The 16,412-nt window shown below is 44.5% G+C and overlaps 2 protein-coding genes across 3 annotated transcripts; one reads left to right on the top strand and one right to left on the bottom strand.

Annotated features, from left to right (window-relative positions):
- Positions 1–396: 396 nt before the first annotated feature.
- LOC123513714 (proline-rich protein 36-like) lies at positions 397–7,054 on the bottom strand. Of its 2 annotated transcripts, XR_006677436.1 has the most exons (5): positions 6,372–7,054; positions 5,504–5,662; positions 3,753–5,192; positions 3,413–3,635; positions 397–1,552 (listed from the first exon to the last, which is right to left on the bottom strand). XR_006677436.1 is itself a non-coding variant. In XM_045271093.1 (4 exons), exons 1-4 carry the CDS (start codon positions 6,736–6,738, stop codon positions 3,589–3,591), a joined length of 2,013 nt encoding a protein of 670 aa, XP_045127028.1. In that variant the 5' UTR covers positions 6,739–7,054; the 3' UTR covers positions 2,359–3,588. The 2 variants fall into 2 exon arrangements, 1 of the variants encoding a protein (XP_045127028.1); XM_045271093.1 differs by lacking the exon at positions 397–1,552 and having other exon boundaries at positions 2,359–3,635.
- A 1,513-nt stretch (positions 7,055–8,567) lies between these two features.
- LOC123513715 (eukaryotic initiation factor 4A-III) lies at positions 8,568–15,522 on the top strand. The gene is made up of 8 exons (XM_045271094.1): positions 8,568–8,743; positions 11,372–11,574; positions 12,181–12,354; positions 12,815–12,996; positions 13,207–13,345; positions 13,775–13,942; positions 14,319–14,502; positions 15,342–15,522. Exons 1-8 carry the CDS (start codon positions 8,602–8,604, stop codon positions 15,356–15,358), a joined length of 1,209 nt encoding a protein of 402 aa, XP_045127029.1. The 5' UTR covers positions 8,568–8,601; the 3' UTR covers positions 15,359–15,522.
- The last annotated feature ends 890 nt before the right edge of the window (positions 15,523–16,412 follow it).

Below are 16,412 nucleotides of genomic sequence, written 5' to 3'. Positions count from 1 at the left end.
ATCTATTCATATCTATACAGGAATTGAGTCAAGCAAATTATTGTTTTTTCTTTCAATTTTTCTATGATATTTGTACATGTCACTGCCTCTGATGTGTGTGTGTGTGTGTGTGTGTGTGTGTGTGTGTGTGTGTGTGTGTGTGTGTGTGTGTGTGTGTGTGTGTGTGTGTGTGTGTGTATACCAGATGATTCCTTAAGTAAATCTGCTCTATCAATTCATCACCTAGTAATATTTCATCCGAAGCACAGTTACATTAGGTTAGGTTTGGTGACTGCTTCAGTAAGACTCGGGGGATTTAGAAGGTACTGTTCAATGAATAGGGGGTGACAACTGCATGGAGGAAACTTTGACTGTGTGTGTGTGTGTGTGTGTGTGTGTGTGTGTGTGTGTGTGTGTGTGTGTGTGTTTTAAATATAAGGTGAAGGAAAGGAAGATCAAGGCAAGCTATGTATGTGTGTTTCAAATATGAGAAAGAAGAGGACGAGAGAAAGAAAGGCAAGTTGGAGAGAAAATGATAACTTTACAATGATCTTTTCTGTAGCAACCCCAATACTTCTGAACCTTGCAAGAGAAACTGGGACAAGGCAACAGCACACACACACACACACACACACACATACACCCACACACCCACACCCACACACAGAGGCCATACAAACACAATGCAGCTACTCACACACACACAAAGGCCCTCCAAACATGCACACACGACCCTCCAAACACACAAAGGGCCTTCCACACAAACACAGGAACCTACAAACACACAGAATGACCCTTCAAACACACACAAATGCCTCCTTACATACACAGAGCCTTACAAATATACACAGTGGGCCTCCAAACACACAAAATTGCCCTCCCCACAAACACAGGGCCCTCCAAACACACACAGGGATCCTTGATAAACACTCCACCACTCAAGATCTCCATCACGTGAGCGCCTGAGGTAGACACACTCTCTCCACCAACCCCTGCTGTGCCAAGAGCTTCCAAATGTGACTCAAGCGTTGCGTCTCAGAATGAAGTTTGTCGCCAAAGCCCTTGAACCTGACTTGAAAATGACACACACACACACACACAGACAAGCTTTCACCCATCTGTCACACACATCCACAAAAAATGTATCTCTTTCCATCTGACACACAAATGCACACGCACACACTCTTCTGCCCCTCAAACACACACACACACACAAGCTCCCATTCTCTCATACACAAATGCATTTTCTGGCCTCTTCCTCCCCCCACACACACACACACACCTAAGTCCCATCTCTATCATACACATAAGCTTTCCGTGGCCTCCAACACACACAAACACACACACACATATAGGCTCTCTTTGTCTCTGTAGCACACTGCCATACCCATCTGGTGCCTGACAAGCTGAGGCAATGCAGTGAGGTCAGGGTGAGTCTCTGGTTGATTGGCCGAGAGCAAGGAAGGGAAGATGATGATGTGTGTATTGTGAGTTCTCCTCCAGGTTTCCCAGGCCAGCTGACGTACGCTGTGAGGTACGACTGGCGGTGACGGGCGAGAGCTGCTGCCAGTCCCTGTACCATTCGTCCACACATCAAAATATGTACAGATAAAAGCTTTCATGCATTCCTTAAAAAAATAATGATAAAATAGGATTCTTTACAGGTCGGTGAGAGATATATATCTATACGTATATACGGGCATACAAAGATAAATTTTGGGGTCGGGAACTTGTACCAGCGAGGCGGAAATGTTCCCGTCGCGTACAGACCGGAGGGTAGATGTGGTGAATGGGAGAGGGACACCGGAGAGAGGGAGATGCTACGGATGGTACAGTAACATGCTCAAGGTGACTCAGTGTGTGTATAACCATGGCAAGGCAAGTAATACCACACTTCCTTACTCAATGTTCCCACTTCACTGTAAACCCATGAGTGTCTAAATTTTGTAAAACTGCTTGACTATTCCTTCCCCATAACCAACAATCTCTTATTCTTTTTTTTTTTTTTTTATGGGTATATTTTTCTGCCTTTAAAAATCCCGTTGTAGAGAAAATGGAAAAACAATAATAGTCTCTTTCATTCTAACCACTTGTAAGTTTCATCTTGGCATGTTTAGTGTGCCAATCTCTAACAATTTTATGGAGAAACGGAAATAATAATAAGTCTTTTTCTTTCTGTGCCCAAAATGTTCACAGAGAAACATAAGATAACATTCCTTTTTTTCTCCTTCTCTGTGCTTTCAATCTTAACACAGAAATGATAGAAATAAGAAAACAATAACTCCTCTTCTTTCTGTCCTGCAAGTCATCTTTTAGTCTCTTCAATACTGCTAGATAGAAAAACAATACTAATTCCTCTTCCCATCACAAATCTTTTTAGTGCCTTGAATGTTAGTAAACAGAAAAATAATATTAATTTGTCTTCTTTCTATTATCACAAATCATGTTTTAGTCCCTTGAATGATAGAAAAATAATAAATTCATATCTTTCTGTCACCACAAGTAACAATGCTAACTCCTTTTCTTTCTACCATCACAAGTCATCTCTAAATGCCTTCAGTGTTACTAGACAGAAAAAACATTAAATTCCTCTTCTTTCTATCACAAATCATCTTTTTTAGTCCCCTGAACATTAGAACAAATAATAAAACCCAACTTTACCAACACACCACTCAACAGCCAAGTGCTAAGAACAACCACCCCAGCTGGGACAAAGACACAGGGAACATTGAGCAGTGAGTGTGTTACTTTGACCCACCATGACAGGAAATGTACCCCAATACCCTCAGTTTCTCCAGCACCCAGCTACCTCATATGTACACAGAGAGGTAGGAGGAATCCGTACTGGTTGGTCTACAATTAGCGAGGCAGCTGAAGGAGAAAGACTGGAAATATAAGGCAGGACTATGATTTTTTTTTTGTGACGCTTCATTATGCTGGAGTGATGGGATGAAATGGGAAGAAGTGAAGGTTTGATTGTAATGTAAGGAGCTCTGTTTATCTAAGGAGTGTTAACCATTTCACTGCTTGCTGTTTGGTCGCTATCTCTTACGTCTACACGCTTTTTTTGTACAGTTTCTCCGAGTTCTGTGCCATGGCCTCGGAAAGACAGCTAATGTGTTCTTTTTAGCATGTTGGGCAAAGACAGCAGTGAAAAGGTTAAGGAGTGAGACAGAGAAATGAAGGGATGAAAGGGATTTGGATGAAGGAAATGGAGATGATGATATTGAAGACAAGATGAAAGGAAGAGATGATGGTAATGAAGAAGTAAAGTAAGTATGTTTAGCCAAGTAACAGACAAGACAGACGAGACACATGTGGTGGTAGATGATGACGGGATGAGTGAGTGAGTGGTGTCTGTGGTGATGATGGGAGGATGATGTGAATTTGGCAGGAGACTACTGTGTTTGTGTTCCGTCTGTGTGATGCTCACGTCTTGCGCTACCCCAGGGAGGTGACGGTGCGGCACCCCAGGGGCCTCCAGGCACCACACCATACCACACCACACCTGCTCGCTGTCCTCTTCTCTCTTCCTTGGCTTCGCTCCAGCTTTCCTGTGTGGCCCCTCAGCTCCCGTCCTGGTGTGGGCCGCAGCTTCCGCCACACCCACTACTTCCCTAAGTGGTTCCTTGGTTTGGACAAGTTGAGCGGTGCATCTGTAAGGAAAACACAGGACACCATTAGTGCCAGCCAGCTGCCACACTACACCACACACACCACACCACAGCACCAGGCACACCTGTGGCAACACTGCAAGGATGGTGCAGACTCACCTTGTGGTGGTGGTGATGGGAGGGGGGAGGCCAGGGAGGGATGAGGGGATAGTGGGTGGGCAGGGGGAGGGGGAGGCTGCCAGGGAGAGGCACGGCCCCTAGGACTGGCACCCCGGCTAAGATGGGGTGAGGCAGGGGTCGGGGGAGGGTACTGGTGTGTCTTGGGGCTAGGGGAGGCCGGGGGATGGGGGGAGCAGCGGGAGGCCAGGGAGGGCTGGCGCAGCAGCTGGGCAGCCACGGAGGTGGGGGGATAGTAGTACTGTGCCCCAGGCAGCGGCGGTGGCAGGGGGCCAATGGGGTAGGTGCCCAGGCTGGCAGCAGCAGCAGCAGCGGCCGTGGCAGCAGCCAGAGCCTGGGCCATGTCTGAAGACTGTGCGGCAGCAGCAGCGGCGGCAGGCCCCACCAGACCGGGTGCCAGGGAGTGCATCAGCATGTAGCGGGGGTCCATGTAGGGCCCCAGGGGATACAGGCCAGCTACTGGGCCATACCGGGACAGGTCGTACCGCTCTGGCGAGGGACGGCGGTTCATTTCCAGCAGGGCGTCACCCCGGTCCGGCCCCGACTGGTCCCGCTCTGCTTTCACTGAGGGAGGGTGGGGAGGATCTGGGGGCCGCTCCCTGGCCCGGGGCGGGGCAGCCTTCACCTCTGGCTTGAGCAGCGTGCGGAGGAAGGAGTCACCCTGGCGACTAGTGGCGGTGCCAATCCCAACCCCTGCCCCACCTCCCGCCCCCTCGTGGTTGAGGATAGAGTCAATGCTGTACACAGATGGGGCCAGCACACTCGCCCCGCCGCGGTGCGAGGCAGGGCCTGGCGAGGACAGGGAGGAGGGGTACGGGGAGGCAGAGGAGGAGGACGATGAGGTGGTGGGGATTTGTGCCATGCCTGCCGGCCTATCCCCCGGGGCCTGGGGCAGCCCCGCCGCATGGAGCTTCTTGCGGTGCAGGGCAGTGGGCACATCCTGGTCTGTCTCCATCTGGCGGAGGTAGCGCTTGCGGGGCGACACAAAGGTGGGATCCAGGGCCTCGCCGCCGCCCCCGCCACCTCCGCCCCGCTGTTCCAGCGCGTTGTGGAGACTCACATCGGCCTCCACCCGCAGCCCCACCCACAGCAGCCGCACCAGCTTCTCCAGCCGGGCTGCCCCCTTGCCCACCGCTCCCTCCCCCTCCACCTTCACCTTCCGCTCACCATCCACCTTGCTCTCCACTTTGGCTGTCTTCTCTGCCACCTTCTCACCCGGGGCGGCCTGCAGCAGAGGGTTCCGCCGCCGCCGCCCCACGGGGAGTCTCCGCCGCTGTGCCCGGGCCTCAGGGGGGCAGTGAAACCAGAAGGTGGCAGCCTGGGCAGGGGCAGCGGGGCCTCGGGCAGGGCGGGGCAATGGCTGCTTCCTGATGTGATCGCTGGTCCACGGCGACGAGTTGAGGGAGGAACAGTCATCTGACACTGCCGGAGGAGAGAGTGACGGTGACGGTGGGCGGAGCAGCACAGGGAAGAAAGAGTGGTGGAGTGAAGGGAAAGAAGGAAATAGAGAATGCAAAGGAGCAATAACACTCTTTAATTTCTTACTTTTGCTATCTAGAAAAATTAATATAGTGAGACTATAACACCAAACATGTAACTGTTCCAACCATTCATCACCACAACATTTGGAAAAGAGGAAAAACACGTCATACAAATCAAGAAGACATAAAAATACAAAATTACACAACCAACTCAACAAAGAACACCGACACAACACACACCAGCACACTCACCGGACTGCGAGGTGGGTGTGTCATGGCGCAGGGGGTGCTGGGTGGTGGTGGTGGTGGTGGAGGAAGGTGGCGGCCAGTATGTCTTGCTCTTCACCGGCACCCAGCCCGCCGGTGCACCCATCTCTGTGCGGTGAGACAACTCCAACAGGAACTTGCCCTCTGTGGGGAAAATAATTGTGTCATCTTTGCCTTGGCTTATACATTTCCAACCTAACCTGACCTAGGGAGATTTAACCTAACCTAAACTAGACGGAGGGAGCTTTAACCTAATCTAACCTAACCTGACCTGACCGAGGGAATTTTAACCTAATCTAACCTGAATGATGCAGTTTTTAATCTAATCTAACTTGACAGAGGGATTTTTAACCTAATTGAACCTGACAGAGGTAGTTTTAACCTAATCTAACCTGACTGAAGGAGTTTTAACTTAATCTAACCTAACCAAAGGAGTTTTAATCTAATCTAACCTGACTGAAGGAGTTTTAACCTAATCTAACCTGACTGAAGGAGTTTTAACCTAATCTAACCTGACTGAGAGAGTTTTAACCTAATCTAATCGATGCAGTTTTAATTTAACCTAATTCAACCCAAACATAAGCTAAAACAGCCCCACCCAACCCAGCCTAGTCTAACCTAGCCTGGGGTGTAGTATAAATACCACAAGAATGTAATTTTTTTCCACCAGGGGCTGATGGGTCTGTGTGTGTGTTTTGGAATATCCTCTAAATAAACAAACCATCAATACAAATACACAATACACAAATAAACCTGAAGATATGACAATGCAACTCAAAATAACATGAACTTGATGAAACACACACACAAACACACCAAGATACAAACAAACAAACACACACACAATACACACCCTTGAAGAAGGTAAGTCTACCACCACCAGCGCCGCCTGCTGCCTTGTCCTCGGCGGCACTATTGGCACTGTTGGGTCTGGCGGCAGCCTTGGAGCTGGCACTGGCTATGGGGGTGCCAGGCTTGCCCCGCACCTCCGCGCCCGGGCCGGTGGGGGGCGGGGTGTGGGCGCCGAGGAACACAGTGGGGCTCTCGCATTTAATCTTTGCAGGGGTGGAGGGAGAGAGAGGCGAAGGGAGAGGCGTGGAGGGAGAGAGCGGGGAGGGAGAGGCGGGTATCTTGTCATTGACCCCCGTGACGGCCTCCAGCGCGCCCTTGACCACTCTGACGCACACATCTGTCCTCGATACCTCAGTCTTGTTCTTCATGGCGGCCCCGCTACACCATCATTAAAGAATTCCTCGCCATTCACTCCAGGCGATCTAAATTCTCTCACCACCCGTATTTCACCCAAGCCTGGCCACTTCCTCCCGCCATCTTGAGCCTCGTCAGGGTGTGCAGGTGGTGGTCGTCCTCTCCTCACTCGTCCCTGGTCGTCTGGTCGCTCGTGGTGATGTAGTTCGTGTGGTTTTCGAGGTTAATTCAAAAGTTGGTGTGTCTCTCTTCGCCTCAAAACATCTCCTCCGTGTTGTGTTCCGTTCCGCGTTCCGCCGTTCAGCGTGCGTTCACTCCTCTCGCTCGCTAAAAGTGTGTATGGCGTTTATTTTAAGGTTATAAGGCACCATATGGGTTTTCTTATCTCCCCTGGCCTGAGGAACACCCGCCGGATATGTTTTTTCACACTTTATGCACTGATAAGTTTTCTGGAAGGAGTATGAAAGTGGCCACTGTTTTGTGCGTTCCGTTCCACCGTTCCTCCTGTACACCTCTTTCTTTTTTTTTTCTTCCTATATATGAAAAATGAATATTGATGTAATGTTTTTAGTTAATCCTACTCATTTATTGATTTAGTCCTTAGATAAAAGGCACATGTTTTATCGGTTTGTCTCGGGAGGAATGCGGCACAAAATGACATAATCACTAAAATGGTACCGTAGATAACAAAACTTTACTAATCGATTCGGAAGAATTAACGAAATGAGAAGAAAAAAATATATATACTACAATGTTTAGACGATAAGGAAGGCCGGTACAGTGTCATTTTCTTGTCCCGTAAGGAAATTAAATAGTCTTTCGTGGAGGCAAAAGATTGGCGAGTATTTTGAAAAGCTTCTCTTTGAATTAACATGAGATTTCACTAGTGCCCATTACAGTTCTGGTGACATATTAACTAAATGTACTCAAAAGGCTCTAGTTGAAGTGGCACGAAATATAAAGAGCATTTTAAACACGATTTCTACACTCAAAAAGCTCTAATTGAAGTGGCACGGGATATAAAGAGTAATTTTAACAAGATTTCTACCCTCAAGAGGCTCTACTTGAAGTGGCAAGGAAAATTCAGAGTATTACAAGATTTATACACTCAAAAAGCTCTAGTTGAGGGGGCATGGGATATAAAAGGTATTTTTAACAAGATATTTTCAACAGAGACTAGTTGAAGTGGCAAGGAATATTAAGAGTACTTTTTAACAAGATTTCTGCACTCAAAAGGCTCTAGTTAAAGTGGAAAGGAATATTCAGAGTATTTTTAACAATATTTCTACACTCAAAAGGCTCTAGTTGAAGTGGCAAGGAATGTTAAGAGTATTTTTAACAAAACATACTCAAAAGGCTCTAGTTGAAGTGGCACGGGATATAAAGAGTATTTTAACAAGATTTCCATACTTAAAAGACTCTAGCTGAAGTGGCAAGGATATTAAGAGTACTTTTAACATGATTTCTACTCTCAAAAGACTCGCTCAGTAACACACGAGTTAGATATCTAAGGAAAGCACGCCGAAGGAATACGTAGGAATAAGTTCACAATTCTAAGCACTTATAAGGACTGAAAAAAGACATCTAAACTTCAACCAAAGACACTAATTACACATAGAAGCAATAAGAGATTAGGAGGTATACAAATAAGGGATTATAAGAGACCAGTCCAATCCATTCCAGTCCATTCCAGTCCACTTCAGTCCATTCCAGTCGTGGGTGTGGGATTGAGAGCCTTTGTATCGGCTCTCACTTGTACATATATATATATTTCTTATTGTTTTTATCTGTATTCTATTCTTGTATTTTGTTTTAGAGTCATTTGGCACTTGTTCCGTTCCAGCGTTCCTTGTCCAGGCAGTGCAGGGCGAGACATCATGGCGGAGGGACGCGTACGGCGGTTCATCCCGGAGGACCTTTCCAATGTTGAGTTTGAGACGAGTGAGGAGGTGCAGGTCGTGCCTACCTTCGATGGCATGGGCCTGCGCGAGGACCTGCTGCGGGGGATCTACGCCTACGGTAAATATGGCGGCGGGGAAGGACACTCTGAAGGGGAGGTGTCTTAATGTCCACGAGGATTTGTTGACACTTTCTCCTCTGACGTGTTGTGTTGTGGGTTTTGTGTCTGTTTGTCTTTTTTTGTATGTTTAGAGTGGCTATGTGAGATGAGGTCAGGTCAGGTCAGGTTTAGTACAGTGTCTTTGCTACGTTAATACAGTGATTGAGGAAAGTTTAGGTCAGTGTCTGGAAACAGTACTGGTGGTGATTTAACCCCTTCAGTACCAGGACGCGTTTTTTTTTTTTTTATATTAATTCTGGTGACTATACAGCTTCAGAAACTTATGTGTGGGATTGGAATAGTGAAGACTGTGGCCATTAATCTCCTGACCTCCATAGACCCTTGGTAATGTCAGTAAAATGGTCTAATCACACCCACAACTCAGGTAGGAATGGGTCTTAGTACTGAAGGGGTTGAGGTGGCACTCTTACCTGGTGAACCCTGAGTACTTGTTAGTGCGAGACCAACATGGCTCGTGGAGTTTTTTTATTTTTTTTTATTTCTTTATTATTAATTACATATTTATTCATTTATTTATTTTTATTTATTTATTTATTTTTTTGTAGTTCTGGCCTATAGCGCCTATAGGTCTAGTTGAAGAGTGTATGTGGGAAGCAGTGTTCAGCTTCCACCCATTAGTGGCGCAGGCAATTTTCTTTCTAGTGGTGGGCATATTAGGGCCCATCTTTCGTGTCACCACCTGGAGCCTGGGTAACCTGGTGATATGTAGGGAACTTTAAACCACTCCACAAACGGCAAAGTTTCAAGACGGTACTTGGTGGGACTCGAACCTACGTGTGGACGTCTGCCCGATCCCAACACCACCACCACCACCACCTCTGCCATGCACCAGGCCGTCACATCACCAGGTGCACTTGACTAGTGACTTACTGCTCAAGAAAAGCTGGATAGTTTTATTTTTAATGCAGGAAACTGAACAAGTGAGAAAAAAGGCCCAGAGTTGCCAGTTCCCTTAAAGGTCAGAAGAGTTATCCAGAAGTGAGGGACAGATGTGTTGAGATGTCCCTCTTAGAAGAAGTGAAGTGGTAGGAAGATGGAAATACAGAAGCAGGCAGGGAGGTCCACAGTTTGCCAGAGTGTGTCTCATTAGCACCAAAAATGAAAAAAAAATGAAAATAAATAGAATAAAATAAAATAAAGAAGGTGGTACTGGTGATTTTGATTTTAAGAAGGTGGTGGTGGTGGTGGTGATTGAATTAAGAGGAAGGTTATTTGACATTCTCTCTCTCTCTCTCTCTCTCTCTCTCTCTCTCTCTCTCTCTCTCTCTCTCTCTCTCTCTCTCAGTGACTAGCATCGTAGTGGATCTTTTTCTTTTTTTCTATTTAATCTCTTAGCCAGATTTCTCTCATTACATCAAAAAAGAAAAAAAGCTGGTCTCAATAACAGTATTATAAACAGAAATATTAGATTAAAAATAGAATTATCGCTGCAATTTGTAAACTGAATAACACTGAATGAATGGAGACAGTGAACAGTGAAGGCAGGGTGGGTTGCTAACATATGGAAAGCCACAACAAGTCACTACAGGCGGGAAAGTAAGCACTGCATCTCGTTAGTCTAGTGTAAACAGTGGTATAGGGTCTGGTGTTGTGACCTTCAATGTTTTGCTCCTTCAAAGAGAAAATGGGAGGGGAGAAAAAAATACATACTACTGGTTCACTTTCACCTGCTAACCTTGACCTCCACACAGATGCACTCGCACACACACACACACACACACACACACACACACACACACACACACACACACACACACACACACACACACACACACACACACACACACACACACTTTCCCTTTCTTCGTTCTGTCTTTATCACTAACCTATTAATTTAAAAGAGAGGTTTTGTACATTTATCCCTTTCTTTTATCTAACTCTTTCAAACCTGTAAGGGGATTGGTAGCTAAGTGGGTCTTTTATTATTATTATTACTTTTTAGTTATTTTTTATTTTTATTTAATTTTTTTTTTCCTCTTGTTAACTTTTGTGTAACTTTCAAGCCAGTAAGGGGATTGGCAACTAAGTAGGCATTTTTTTTATTTATTTATTTATTTTGTTCCCCTTGGTCAGCTTTTCCTTTAAGATGTAAAAAAAAAAGGGTTGGCATCTAAGTGGATTTGTATCTACTATTTATTTTTTGATCTCTCACCTCTTAGCCAGATTTTCCTCTTACATTAAAAAAAGAAGGAAAAAAAGCTTTATTATTATTAGTAGCAACATAAACAGAACTCTAGATGTAAATGAGACTCGGTGAAACGTGAACCGCCGTGGTACAGTGGAACCATGCTTGCTTTGGGGTCCGAGGGGTCTCTAAGCGCATGGGTTCGAATCCTTTCCATGGTCCGAGTTTAGGTTGGGCTTCCTCACCCAGGGCAACGGTTTCCTAGCGTGTGGGCTTTGAGATAGGAGGTACCACAAAAAGTATACCCTTTAGAACATAAATTTCCGTGAAAAAGCCCACGATATAGAAAATAAATAAATAGATAAAAAAAAAACACTAAATGAATGAGACTGAAAAAAAAAAAAAGAAGAATCCAGCTTATGTCTTTTCCCCGACACCGCAGGGTTTGAAAAGCCGTCGGCCATCCAGCAGCGTGCCATCAAGCCCATCGTGAAGGGGCGGGACGTCATTGCACAGGCGCAGTCAGGCACGGGTAAAACTGCAACCTTCTCCATCTCCGTCCTGCAAATTCTGGACATCAGTGTGAGGGAGACGCAGGTTCTCAGTCTCTCACCCACCAGGGAGCTGGCCGTCCAGATACAGAAGGTGAGCTGGGCTGACTGACTGACTGACTATTGATTAACTGACTGACTTACTGACTGGATGGATGGATGGATAGATAGATAGATAGCCTAAGTAACTGACTGACTGACTGACTGTTGGATAGATTGACTGACTGATAGATAGATTGACTCACATAGAAAGATTGACTGATAGGTTAACTGACATAATTTGACTGATAGATAGATTGACTGGATGAAAACCTGACTGATTGATAGACTGACTGACATGCTAAAAGACTGACACAGAAAGATTAGGTCATTGATACATGGAAAGATTGACTGACTGATTGATAAATGCAAAAACTGATGGAAGAGGAAGGAGTTAATCTTCTCAAACCCTTTCATTCCGTTCTCCATTTTTTTTAGCATTTTATATCCATTTTCTCTTTACACACATCATTTCTACCTTATTCAACACTAAACATGACTCACCACCACCACATCCACAACCACAACCACCACTACTACTACTACTACTACTACTACTACTACTACTACTACTACTACTACTACTACTACTACTACTACTACTACTACCATCACCACCCCCACCACCACTACTACTACTAACACCACTGCCGTCACTCAGGTGGTGTTGGCGCTGGGTGACTACATGAGCGTGCAGTGCCACGCCTGCATCGGTGGCACCAACCTTGGCGAGGACATCCGTAAGCTGGACTATGGGCAGCACGTGGTCTCCGGCACTCCTGGCAGGGTGTTCGACATGATCAGGCGACGCACCCTCCGTACACGTTCTATTAAGGTGTGTGTGTGTTGAGGTTTTAAGATTCATTAGTTTAAGTTCTAAGGATAATCTTTTCTTTCTTCTTCTTTTATCAAGTCCTGAGGGTAATCTTTTCAATAGTCTTGTAATTTCTTCTTTTTCCTCTTCTTTTCCCTTCTCTGCCCTCTACCCAGGCACTGTCGTCCACAAATGCTGGTGAGGTGCTTATGTCCTCTAGTTTGAGTTGTGAGGATAACCTTTTTCTTTAATTTCTTCTTCTTTTCCCTCTCTGTCCTTCCTCCCCCTCCAGACCCTCTGTCATCCACACATGCTGGTGTCATACTAATATCCACCTGAGGATAACTTTTTCATCTCTAATTTCGACTTTTTTTCCCTCTGTGGCCTTTTTTCCCACTCACTTATATTACCATCTGAATAAGCCAACTAAACTGTGTACATTAGAGCCGTGAACCAGACACCCAGACACAAATCCACACAGATGCTGGTGCTGGACGAGGCTGACGAGATGCTGAACAAGGGCTTCAAGGAGCAGATCTATGATGTGTACCGCTACCTGCCGCCAGCCACACAGGTCGTCCTCATCTCCGCCACTCTGCCTCACGAAATTCTTGAGATGACCTCCAAGTTTATGACAGACCCCATCCGTATTTTGGTGAAGCGGTGAGTGGATGTCTGGGTGTGTATGTTGAGTTTTGAGTGTGTGTGTGTGTGTGTGTGTGTGTTCAGAAATGTTGATCAATGCCTGTGTTTTTAATCCCTTCAGTATCATGGCACACTTCCATATTCATTCTGGTGACTGTTTGGTGACAGAACCTTACATAAGTGAACTCTGCATCTGTTCCTTGCATCTCACTCACTCCTTCTCTGTAGTGATGAACTGACGCTGGAAGGTATCAAGCAGTTCTTTGTGGCTGTGGAGCGAGAGGAGTGGAAGTTTGACACCCTCTGTGACTTGTACGACACCCTCACCATCACCCAGGCCGTCATCTTCTGCAACACCAAGCGCAAGGTAACGATGCAACAGTTCACACTTTTGTCTCGTCTTCTCTTTTGTTTCTGGTTTGTTGTTGTTCTTATGCAAGCGACAGACTGGGTTTAAAGGAGTGTTTATTGTTTTTTTTTTTTTTTTTTTTTTTTTTTTTTTCCGCAATCTTTTTTTATTGTTTATTTTTTTGGTCTATGGTTGTTTTTCTTTATTTATTTCATGTTCCTTTTGTCTTTCATTTCTCTCAGTTTTCTTTGTTCTTTTTTCATGTTTTCTTGTCTTCCATTTCTCTTGTTTTTTTCTTATTTTATGTTCCTTGTCTTCCATTTCCCTTGTTTTTCTTTCTTTTCTTTTCTTTTCTTTTATTATTTCATGTTCCTTGTCTTTCATTTCCTTCATCTTCTAACCTGACCACCTCCACCACCACCACCCTCATCTCTCCCCCACACACAGGTCGACTGGCTGACAGAGAAGATGCGAGAGGCGAACTTCACAGTCTCCTCCATGCACGGGGACATGCCACAGAAGGAGCGAGACGCAATCATGAAGGAGTTCAGGTCGGGGCAGTCTCGGGTGCTCATCACCACTGACATCTGGGCCCGAGGGATTGACGTACAGCAGGTAAGTAGAGAGAGTGGCAAGAATGGATCTAAAGTAGCCTGATTAGGTTGAACAGGAGCAAAACAGAACAAGTGAGGGAAGAAATTTAAAGTAGTCTGTTTAGATGGAACAAGATAAAAAAAAAGTGAGGCAAGAACTGGCAGGCTTACACATGGCAGTCCCAGTGTACAATCTGTCCTATAATTTTTCAGCACTATCTGAGGAAAGAGAGAACAAGTCAATACATATCTATTACTGCTAACTGCTGTTGTACTTTTCCTCTCTCTTATCTGATAGGACTAAGTGTAAATGAGATTGTGTGTGTGTGTGTGTGTGTGTGGCCAGTCTGATGTATAGATATATAAACCAAGTATTCTCCACACCTCTCCACCTTCAGGTCTCGCTGGTCATCAACTATGACCTCCCCAATAACCGTGAGTTGTACATTCACCGCATTGGCCGTTCGGGAAGGTTTGGCCGCAAGGGTGTGGCCATCAACTTTGTCAAGAATGACGACATCAGGATCCTGCGAGACATTGAACAGTACTACTCCACACAGATTGATGAAATGCCCATGAACGGTGAGTGGTGGTCTGGTTCTTGGTGGCCATGGAGGAGAGTTGTGTGTGATGCTTTGGTTCTATCGAGATATTTTGGGAGGTTTTCATGTTTTTCTTGCCTAGTAAAAATTTATTCTTTGTAGCAATGAAGAAGATAATTGTTTTGTGTGGTGGTTTGGTTATATCTTGAGGTATTTTTATTTTTTTTTATTTTTTAGTTTTATTTATTTCTCTCTCTCTCTCTCTCTCTCTCTCTCTCTCTCTCTCTCCTTGTGTAGTAAAAATTTGGTTTCTTAGTAGCAATGAAAAAGATAATTGTTTTGTATGATGATTTTGTTATATCTTAAGCTTTTTTTGAGATTTTTTGTTTTCCAAGTAAAAATTCAAAAAGGGCTTAGTTATGATCACTTGGTTCTTGGTGACAATGGAGAGAACAGGGATAATTTTATGGTGGTTGTGCTTATATGAGTCTTAAGTCTGTCTTTGAATTTTTGTATAGTTATCAAGTTAAGCTCCTTTGCACAGTTAAAGAGTTGCTGTGATAAATCCTTTCTGGTTGCTCCCATATTGCAGGTTCTAATTCCTCTCTGAACATCCTTCCACTTCTCTCTTCCACTTCACACAATCATGGTCTCTGTGACGTCCAGTATGAATAGATCTAAATATGCACTGATTAATGAGTTTGTGACGTCCAATATAAATAGATTAAATATGCACTGATGGATGAGTTTGTGACATCCAGTATGAATAGATCTAAATATGCACTGATTAATGAGTTTCTGTAACGTCCAGTATGAATAGATCTAAATATGCACTAATTAATGAGTTTATCTTGCTAATATTTGTTTTCTCTCTTCCAGTGGCTGATCTGATTTAAGAGGTGTGGCAGGGACGAAGCACCAGTGTTAAATTATATCCTTTTTTTTTTTTCATATATATCTTTACAGTGTATTAAGGAAACTGGAAAGATGTGAATGACCAATGTTTTAAAGAGTTTGGTTCAGGTGTATGTGGTGTGACTGTGAGAATGCCTGTTTTATCTATCCATTCACAGTGTTTAAAGGTTCCCATCTATTGTATTGGTACATTATACACACACACACACACACACACACACACACACACACACACACACACACACACACACACACACACACACACACACACACACACACACACACACACACACACACACACATACAGGCAAAGTTCATATTGTCTGTACAGGAAGTGTATTACAAGCAGTGTTTCCCTGACTCTACCACACCTTCCCTTCATTTCCTTCTAACCCAAGAAGTACAAAATTACTCAATATCTTTACTATGGTGCAAGTTAGAATGAAGGGGATGTGTCTGTTTTAAATCTGTTCTACCTTTCTTTCAATGTTTTCCTTTATAACCCAAACGTCATCAGATAAACAATACTACTCCATCACAAATTAAAATAGATAATTTGTAAGTGAAAGTTAATTGTCACTCCTTTCCTTAATTTTCCATACCAAGTAGAAGTTAAATAGAACACAACTTTAACATTAAGAAAAACAGAACCACATGTAGTAATATAATGGAGAGGTTTTCATTTTATAACCCAAAAAGATGACAGCTTATAATGAGTCTGGGAACCACTGCACTCTCATCATCATTATTAACATGTAAATTTTTGTATGCAAGCTGTACAATACATACCAATGCGTGGATGTTTGTAAGTCGTCTTTCACTACCCTGACGCTTGGAGGACACATGCAGGGAGGGGATATAAGGAAGCTGTAGTTTGAGAGGCAGCTTGTGGAGTATGGATGATTTTCTGACGAGTTAAAGTGCCAAGACTGGTTCTCTTAGGATGTTTTTAGTCATGGAGAGGTGTAATTTTTCTACACAGATTATTATTATTATAATTTTATTTATTTATTTTTAATGCAAGAGAGAAGCCAG

The sequence above is a fragment of the Portunus trituberculatus genome, chromosome 36 (genome assembly GCF_017591435.1).
Source record: "Portunus trituberculatus isolate SZX2019 chromosome 36, ASM1759143v1, whole genome shotgun sequence".
In the NCBI taxonomy this organism is placed as follows: Eukaryota; Metazoa; Arthropoda; class Malacostraca; order Decapoda; family Portunidae; genus Portunus; species Portunus trituberculatus.
Note: the sequence above shows the minus strand (reverse complement) of the source record. Positions and strands in the feature narration are given on the sequence as shown.

Excerpts from the sequence above, each read along its gene's own strand:
- LOC123513715 (XM_045271094.1), top strand. The coding sequence starts at position 8,602 with ATGGCGGAGGGACGCGTACGGCGGTTCATCCCGGAGGACCTTTCCAAT. Across the intron at positions 8,744-11,371 it reads GCGGGGGATCTACGCCTACG|GGTTTGAAAAGCCGTCGGCC; the intron begins GTAAATATGGCG and ends CCGACACCGCAG. Across the intron at positions 13,943-14,318 it reads GAGGGATTGACGTACAGCAG|GTCTCGCTGGTCATCAACTA; the intron begins GTAAGTAGAGAG and ends CTCCACCTTCAG.
- LOC123513714 (XM_045271093.1), bottom strand. The coding sequence starts at position 6,738 with ATGAAGAACAAGACTGAGGTATCGAGGACAGATGTGTGCGTCAGAGTG. Across the intron at positions 5,193-5,503 it reads CACACCCACCTCGCAGTCCG|TGTCAGATGACTGTTCCTCC; the intron begins GTGAGTGTGCTG and ends CTCCTCCGGCAG. Across the intron at positions 3,636-3,752 it reads CCCATCACCACCACCACAAG|ATGCACCGCTCAACTTGTCC; the intron begins GTGAGTCTGCAC and ends TTTTCCTTACAG.